General features: G+C 30.4%; 2 protein-coding genes across 2 annotated transcripts; one reads left to right on the top strand and one right to left on the bottom strand.

Annotated features, from left to right (window-relative positions):
* The first annotated feature begins 725 nt into the window (after window positions 1–725).
* Window positions 726–1,664, top strand: LOC120278805 (14 kDa proline-rich protein DC2.15-like). Its single transcript, XM_039285539.1, has one exon. The coding sequence runs from the start codon at window positions 972–974 to the stop codon at window positions 1,419–1,421; it is 450 nt and encodes a 149-aa protein (XP_039141473.1). The 5' UTR covers window positions 726–971; the 3' UTR covers window positions 1,422–1,664.
* A 5,551-nt stretch (window positions 1,665–7,215) lies between these two features.
* On the bottom strand, window positions 7,216–7,984 carry LOC120279357 (14 kDa proline-rich protein DC2.15-like). The gene has a single exon (XM_039286284.1). It carries the CDS (start codon window positions 7,938–7,940, stop codon window positions 7,524–7,526), a length of 417 nt encoding a protein of 138 aa, XP_039142218.1. The 5' UTR covers window positions 7,941–7,984; the 3' UTR covers window positions 7,216–7,523.
* Window positions 7,985–9,685: the final 1,701 nt, after the last annotated feature.

The following is a 9,685-nucleotide window of genomic DNA, read 5'->3' as shown; positions in this document are numbered from 1 at the left end:
CTCTCCTTCAAATCTGAATATCCTCAAGGGAAATAAACACCTCCAAAAAATTAACCCAAATTAAAAAATGAAAATAAAATATGAGTCATTTTTCACAATTTTGAATATTAACCAAGTTTAAACCATGTGAAAGTTACCTAAAACTTGTTAGGACATGTAATTAATTCCAATAGTTTATATAGGGTCATTCAATATTGAAAATCACATAATATTTAGGAAAAAATCCATGTGGTTTATTTATTAAAAAAACCTATTTTCCTTTTATATATTTGTTAAAAACCCTATTTTTTTATTTATAAATTCTTGTAATATTAAAAAAAAATTAAATATAATATGTTTGAAAACACTACAATTATAATGTCTAAATATAAGGTATTTGACTCCCAGAAGAAAATTTAAATATTTGATTTCTCTCAGTGTGCGATCTGAGACATAAATATTTTGTGATGGTGGCTGTTCATATAATAATAATAATATTAGAAAAAAAATTGGGGAAGCTTCCACTGTCTTGCCCAACCCTAAAGCTAAACCCTAATATATAAAGGAAAACAATGGGCGCAAACTAGATGGAGGGTACACTCCCCAACAATCACAGTAACCTATTATGATGCTGCAGATTTGTTCCAGGGCAACTGGTAAGAACCATGTTAATTTACACTATAAAAACTCATACTCCACCAAACTCACAACCCTCCAAAGTACTACTTCCCCACCATTTCTTTGCCAGCTAAAAAAACTCTAGCTGTCCACTTTCTCCAAACTTCAGCCTCTAATAATTCTCTTTCATTGCTTTCTTATTTTAGCTTCCAATTAAAAACACTCTAAATTAACCTCCACCGCTCAAAAATATCACCCTTCTTCTTCTCTTTCTATATATACCCTTTATTCCTTCACTTGTAAAGCCACCACCTTTTCATCAACTAGCTCTTGTTCTATACTTCTAGTGTTTAGAGCTTGTGCTAGCTAGTTCTATGGCTTCTTCAAAGTCTTCAGCAACTATGAGTCTCTTTCTCATTGTCAACCTTCTCTTCTTCACCTTGGGGAGCTCTTGTGGCAATTGCCCTACACCAAACCCACCAAAACCTACTCCTTCACCATGCCCACCCTCTGGTGGTAATGGCGGTAATGGTGGTAACGGTGGTAATGGGGGTAGTGGTGGCAAGTGCCCGGTGGACACCGTTAAGCTTGCAGCATGTGCCAATGTGCTTGGTGGCCTCCTCAACCTTAACATTGGCAAAGTCCCTAAGGCACCATGCTGCTCACTCATTAATGGTTTGGTGGACCTCGAAGCTGCACTGTGTCTTTGCACTGTCATTAAGGCCAATGTGTTGGGCCTCATCAACCTCAACCTCCCTGTCAACCTTAGCTTACTCCTTAACTACTGTGGCAAGAGAACTCCAAAGGGTTTCCAGTGTCCATAAGCTCCAAACAATTTGATGATGGTGGTGGTGGTGAAGTTCATTTCTAGTTTCTGCAACCATTGTTGGATTTCCTTGGTCTTGTTTTGATTTCTCTCCATAGAGTGTTTGGTTTGTTATTTATTTTAAGTCTAGCTTGAAGCATTTCTAGTGAATAATCATGTATTTCTCCTTTTGGAAAAGGTTATGTATTTTGAATTGATGATTCTCTTTGTTTTTTCGATATTAATGAAGTCTATTCTGATATGACGTTTTCACATATATATATATATATATATATGAGAATCCATCATTTAGGGACGTCTCTAGATTTGATCTAGGGAAGTCTATAGTAGTCATCGGATGAAAATCGTGGCTTTCTTACTCATTATCAACGATAGAAAATCGCGTTATCGGTGTTATGCGGTGATTATAAAGCGGTAAAAGGTGTCGATATTTATATAATCGATCAATAGTGGATGATGATCCAGCGAGTTTTAGATTTAAAAACATCCCTAGATTTGAAATTTAGGGACGTCGCTAGATAATGTTTTCTCTATATATATATTTAAATATATAGTTATATACACACACTGACACACATACATAACATATATATTATTATTCTAAACTAATTAAAATCATGATCCTGTCTAGTGGTCAAAGAATGCGTGTGTTGATTTAGATCTTTGTAGTTTCACATGCCATATGAAATTCTTGTTTATCAATATTTATTAATAAAAAAATAATTGTATTACAGTTGATTTGATCAATGATTACCAATAGTTATTGAAGTACTACTTATATGCTCCTTAATTTTGATAAACATATATATATATATATGATTTTCAAGTAATTAAGTGATGAAATGGAAAAGGCTCTAGACAGACTAGACATTCATGTGAGTTATTTTTTAAATGTCTGCAACAAAATTTTGAGGTATGAATGACTGTATCATCTTGTCTCTACATGAGTACTTATGGCTTTCACAAGAAGTTGACAGAGATAAATTTATACAATTGTGGGCAGTCTTTTTTGGCTTCTTTTCTTCTTGGTGTAGAGTAAGGAGTCCGTGACTTGAGAGTGGAGCCATACATGCTTGTCTTTCTCCCTTGGCTCATTCATTGTGAAAGGAAGCCAGAACTTCATAAAGAATATATAGACGTCATATATTGATATATTGTCCTAACTTTTGGTCATCTTGAGAAGCCTTTAGGTCATTTCATTCGTGTAATGAAATCATGAAAGCTATCATCATTCTTTTTTACTCAACATTATTGTCCTATTGTGGGGCTTACTACCAACCATTTGTTGCAATCTAACTAATAATAGAAAGAGTGATAAATCATATTCATGTTATATGTTTATGTGATATGTTTTCATGATAAATCTTTTGATGACAAATCAATTATCATTGAAGACATGAATCCACAATAAAGAACTAGGTTTAGTACTTCTTCAATCTAAGTCTGATTGTAATTTTGTTATCTTAATTTTTTACTCTTTTAGTGATTTACTAATTGATTTGAGGGTGATCTCCCAAAACTTATAATTAGTTGAAAGATAAGTATTGTGTAATGAGATTCTATATATGTATAGATGTAGCTTTCAAGATAGGGTCTACTAATGGGAGCATGCATGGCCACTTGTCATGATTGAAAGACAAGATCCATTGTTTTTTTATTAGTATTCATATGGGAGGATAATTTATAATATATATATATATATATGCACACATGGACAAGCATGTGAGTGTTGATAATTCTTTGGATCAATTATAAGAAATTCTTTGAAAGATGAATTAATTGGCGAGGAGAAGAACTTGAGAAAACACGGTAACGTGTTTCTTGATGCCTTGTTATAGATACTTAATTAGTTGTTCATGCTTATCATCATCATAAATGCATTGTTAATTACTGATAGAATATAAGCCAATGCAAGAGCAACATGAATCCATTTGCTATAGTTATTTAAATTAAACCTTGAATTCAGATCTTCTTGGAAAAGAACATATATATATATTCATTCAAAAATCAAAAGAGTTTCACACCACCTTCCTTTTTTATACTACTAAAAGGACTATTAAATTATTTTAATGCCTATATTTTCATTATCTTTTGTGTATATATATGATATAGCATGCATCTAGGTGTAGTTGAGTGTACTAATGCCTAGTTAAACTATAAGAATATGATATAGAAATTTTGTCTTTGCACATGCAAATGAAACATCTCTGACGGAAAACAAGGGCCTTCGGTAGACTTTCATTGCATATTTATGCAAATCAAAGTCCTTCAGATAATGTAACTTAATGCAACTATGCATACTTGTGCAATATATACCTAGGCTTGTTATGCCTATTAATTACCATAGATGCAGTAATTCTTTTATATATATGCAGTGCACGTACTTAATTTACTGCACTCTGGACTATTTGATTATGAAAAGTAGAAAGAAACAAAGATGTCAACGTAAGCAAGATTCCATGTGAAATAATAGAAGATCATGTGATCAGAAAAATTCCATGAGAATGATAATATTCTGCTTATGCATGGCTTCACTTATAGTGTAGTATAATAATGGTTCATTGTCCTTATTAGCCCCTAATACGTATCATTAATTATTAATTAAGCACAAAGACAGTACCAAAAAACAGCTAGCAAAACAAAGGAGATGAGTGTCCAACACATTGCATGGACCAGAGCTATCACACCATTTGCTCATGAATGATGTGATCCAACAAGCAAACATTTTTTTTTCCACATTTTTTTGTCACAATAATCTTAATGCCAGTTCACAGTCCATAACAATTATATGAGGCAGGCTAGTACTATTTAACTCACATGCATTCATATATATATATAGGTATAACAAAATAACAATAATATAATTTATATAATGAAAGGTTGAGTGCACCAAAGATTGAGTGTTCTAGCAATGTCTAACGTCAGTATGGTTTGTTCACATTTGTTCAATTCAATGATAAATCAATTGAAGTAACATAATAAATTTTAAGAAAAAAAAAAAATATATATATATATATAATAAAGTTAATAAAAAAAGAGTGTTCCATATCAAAGATGAGAAACCAGTGGGTATTATTTTGCATTGCATGTGCATGAGATTGAGACAAGATTTGCAAAATATAGAGAGCATTAATTGTTGAAAACTAGCTAGGGAAGGAAATAGAGACACATAAATCGCATGAAATTTAAAATGCCATGTGAATAAGTAGAGGATATATAGTTTTCATTTATTTGAAATGCATGGAATCAGTTCAGTCTTTTAGGCACCATGTGAACCATTTCCATTGTACCTTTTTTCTCGTGTTGGTTTCAAACGAGCAATTGAGAAATCAATTAAGGAAAAAGAGAGAAATAAGATATATGCATAGTTAAATAACATTCTATTTTATGGAAGAAAATATTACCAATAATACTATCTAGTTAAATTTTTAGATATATATATATAATCTAACATATTTGGTTTATATTTTAACATATATATATATAATATTGTACACCCATAAAATTTGCTTGTTTTGAGTGCTAGGTTGGCCACCATATATGTAGGTGTACAGTGTACTTGGCTTGTGTTACATCAGTGGTTTCTAGAAAACCATGGGAGGTGAATTTCTGGTTTGGAATTGGAATGGGTGGTCTGTATATATATATATAGAATGTTTATATATGTGGTCCAATGTTGAAGCCACTTTGAAGGGGAGTACTCCATGCAGAGCGCTATGCATGCATGATGGACAATGAAGTGACTATAAATGAAAACTTTTGATATATATATATATATACATATATTAAACACAAAATTAAATAAATTTTGATCAAGAAACTAGGTGCCTGGAGTAGAACCATATATATGGCCGTGAGAGGAAGGATATTGTTAGCAACAAAAAGAAAATATTACACGAGACAAGAAAATTAATTGGTGTGAAAAATTAAAGAAAATTAAGAGTGATTAAGTAGCAAGTATATAAATAATAATAATAATAATAATAATAATAATAATAATAATAATAATAATAATGCGAATAAATAGTCATATATATAGATAGTGATGGTAAAAAAAATCTAATTAGCTAGTAAATGATATAAAAAAAAGTTTTCGACAAATGCACAGAAGCAATTTTTTCAGCTGGACTAAAAAACAGAGAAACTTCACAAAAACAAAATATAAAGAAATGGATAATTCTACCCATGTAATTCTATGGATCAAGGATCCAACTAATAGAAAAAACACTCAATGAACTGTCAGGTCAATACAATATTACAGTTAATAACTGTTTAACACTTGTATCATGATAATTAATCCGAGGTAATCAACTTATGTAATAAAATCAATCTTTTAAGGTATAAGATAAATTAATGTTGATTATATATTTTATTGTAGTCATATAATTCAGGGTATTATTTCCTATTTGATCTCCTAATTGAATTCCATATTAGAAGTTGCAATCAGATTTATTCATTTACACATTCATGTATACACACACACACATACATATTCGTATATATGTATGTATTTATGCATGATGATCAGGAGCACAAAATTTTGGAGAACTAGTTAGTAATCAAAATTAGGAACAGAATAAGTGATCTTGTTGACCTATATCCAAATCATAGACGAAGAAAAGAAACTAAGCAAGCCAAAAGCATGGTTTAATTTGTGTTCATACATAGTGTCAGTTATGTGCATATATATATATATGAAAATTATTATTTTATATTTTAAATAATATTTAAATATGCAAATGAATTCAAGAACTTAAGGTGTTAGTCTACAAGATCTAGAATTCCAATTTAATTTATTGTTTGAATGATAAGGAATCTTGAAAATTTTCAATCCACTCGTATGCAAGTTGATTATATAAAATATTTTCTATGGCTTATGATTGACATATTTTTATTAATAATTTTTTATCTTATTATATAAGTTCAAGATTCAAATCCAAAAAATATAAATCACGCACCATAGTCTTGATTGGGATGTGGCAACTAAATTTTCGTATTTTAATTAATTCATTCATCTTCATTATTTTTAGCTTATTATTCAAGTTATGAGATTTACGGTGACGTATTATACACAATGAAAATTTATATATATATATATATATATATATTCAATTATTGCCTATGCAAGGATGTAGTTCGCATTTGATTTACTTAAAACAAGCATTTAATTCTTATGAATAATAATAGTTTTAGCAATAGCATCTATAGATGTGAATACTTTATTAGTGGATTTATATTTATATATATGAAATATTATGAAGTAGGCAGGAAAAAAAACAATAATATATAAACAAAAGATTTTTTTTTTTTTATATGAAATGTGATATAGCGCGTGTCAAAAACATGTATAGACATACACAGAGCAAGCTCAACAAGCACCTGTGTCTTTATTTTATGTGAGATTTGAGATTTGATTTCAGGTCTTACCCGAAATGTATATCCTATACAAGGGACTTGCTATTATAGTCCAAAATGTTGTTGGTTAAAAATTTTAAGATGTAATCATTAATTAAAATTTTAATTTTTGTTGAAATTTATGGAATTTTGATAAACTTATCATGAATTAAATTATCTTATCAAAAACAAAAATTTTATTTATGATTCACTGTCAAAATAGGCAATTGCATGTCATTAGAAAAGAAAAACAATATTTTCCCACTCTTAATTAAAGTCCTCTTTGGAGACCTATAGCATTAGATATATCTTGATTATAAATATATATATATATATATATAGTAATGAAATTAGAAAATTAAAAAAAAAAAGAAAAGAAAAAAAAAGAGAGAATATGATTGATACTCCAATTTAAGTACTTGAAAATATAGGACAAAGTACATGAGATACATGATGCCTTGGCATCCATGCAAAATACAAAAGACACTTTGATAAACAAACTTGTGCCAACCTTTTGACATCTTTATTCTGGATCAAATTAACAAGGGAAAGTCCCAGAGTCTTGGAACTCCAACGACTAATGAAGCACACACTATTCCATCTCAAACCAAAACAGTTAAGAACATGACATGCAATAATAATAATAATAATAATAATGATGATGATAAACAGAAATTAAGTAGATGATGCATGGACATATATAGCCTTAAGAGCAAATGAAGCCAGAAGGAGTCTTCCTTCCACAATAGTTGAGGAGCAAGGAGAGATCAATGGGGAGAGTGAGGTTGATGAGGCCCAAAAGATTGGCCTTAATGGTGGTGCAAAGGCAGACAGCGGCCTCAAGGTCAGCAAGGCCATTAAGGAGAGGGCAGCAAGGCTCCTTTGGAGGGGTACCAACTTTAAGGTTGAGCAAGTTTAGAAGGTTCAAACAGACACCTAGCTTTAGGGTATCTCTAGGGCAGGAACCAGAGGAAGGTGAAGGTGTGGGATTAGGGTTAGGGTTGGGTTTGGGTTTGTGAGGAGGAGGAGGGCAGTGGGTGGCAGTGATGGAAGAGAGTAAGGTGAAGAAGATGAGGTTGAAGAGGAGGAGAAGGGCTATGGAGGTTGAGGGTTTGGAAGCCATTGGTGATGATATATGGTTTTTTGGTTAAGAAGAAGGGAAGTGATTGTAGGGAAAGGTGGTGAAGGTGGTGGTGGAGGGGATGAGGGTTTTATAGGGTTTTGGAAGGGTGTGGGAGTGTTCATGTGGAGATGTAGGGTAGACTTACATGTGGTAGTAACTGCATGGCAAGTGGCCATGCATGGTTTTGATAATTAGGTTGGCCAGCCTTTCATGGTTGGCATGCATGTTTTGAGATTAATATTTAACTCGTTATATATATATATATATATATATAGGATTATATCACCCTCTCTACTCAAAGCACGAATGATTCATATAGTTCATATTTCCTTTTCCTAAAGATCAATGGTTGGAATCTTATTCATGGGTTATCCACAATCATCTTAAATATATATATATATATAAGGATTATATCACCTCTAGCTACTCCTATTTGTTTTGTATATCTTAAAAAGAAAAAAAAAAATCAAAGATGAATATGTATTTTTGTAAAATTTATAAACTGATTAAAAATGTGGGTATATAAATAGATAAACATGTTCTATGAGTATGATTTTTTTTTTTATGAAGATATATTAAGAGAGACATTAATAATTAATATCGTAAGTTACGTCAAGAAATTCAATTATGTCTTTTGGTTTGGTTTTTCACCATTAAGGGTATATAATTTTTTTTTTTTAGAAAAAAAGCATTTCATAGTTCACTTTGGTTGTAAACCTATAATATATTTATGAGGTCTAATTATTTTTAAAAAAAAGGCTACAATGTGAAACCTTAGTCATATCACTTACAAAAGAAGCCACCTTTGGAATATTAAAAACATCAATGATGATGATGATTATAATGTAAAAGTATCGGTGGGATTGGCACCTCAAATGAAGCATCCGATCTAGAGTAATAGTAAGGCATGTTCATTTGGATTGAAGTGAGGAGAAGTGGTCTGACTTAGTGATTTACTCTCACTTTCGATATTTATTTATTCTGAAATAAAAAAATTGGCATCATTTGAAGTGAATTTTAAACTAAACTCACTTCAGCATTTTTTCCTACCGAAGTGAGAGAAGTGAATCAATTTATAAAAACTCACTTCCCCTCCCTTTCAAAATCTTTTTTAAATTAATAGAACTCCACCTAACACCTAAATTTTTCGGTTCTATTCTCACTTTCTCACAAATAAATACCAGAAATACTGGAGGTTCCTCCATTTCAAGAAGGTGCCACTTCTCCTTACTTACTCACTTCCCCCATTTTCCTACAAGTGAACATGCCACCTTTTTAAAAAAATTTATCTCATTATTTAATATAAATAATCATCGGTCATTAACTAAAATATATAGTTTTAATATTAGAATATTTATTTTAATCACTTAATTAAATTAATGAGAGTAAAAATTCTCAAAAAAAGTGGAAGTGCGCGGTTGGTCTCTGATAGTGATATATATATATATATATAAATTAGTATAAATAACCTTATTTAACATATTAATAATCCACTATATTTATGAATACATTATTTATACTAATTTATATATATATATATATATATATATATATATATATATATATATATATATATATATATATATATGTATGTATGTATATTCATAACAATTATCTGTTCAATTTTGGTTTTTGAGTTATAATTCAAATTAATTTTATTTTCATGGATAAAACGCTTAAAAATTATCTTAGAATAAAAAAATCAATTTTTTTTTTAAGATCAGAGATTATTATATTTCCCAATG

The sequence above is a fragment of the Dioscorea cayenensis genome, chromosome 16, assembly GCF_009730915.1.
Source record: "Dioscorea cayenensis subsp. rotundata cultivar TDr96_F1 chromosome 16, TDr96_F1_v2_PseudoChromosome.rev07_lg8_w22 25.fasta, whole genome shotgun sequence".
Classification (NCBI taxonomy): Eukaryota; Viridiplantae; Streptophyta; class Magnoliopsida; order Dioscoreales; family Dioscoreaceae; genus Dioscorea; species Dioscorea cayenensis.
Note: the sequence above shows the minus strand (reverse complement) of the source record. Positions and strands in the feature narration are given on the sequence as shown.

Coding starts and splice junctions, on each gene's coding strand:
- LOC120278805 (XM_039285539.1), top strand. CDS start 972: ATGGCTTCTTCAAAGTCTTCAGCAACTATGAGTCTCTTTCTCATTGTC.
- LOC120279357 (XM_039286284.1), bottom strand. CDS start 7,940: ATGGCTTCCAAACCCTCAACCTCCATAGCCCTTCTCCTCCTCTTCAAC.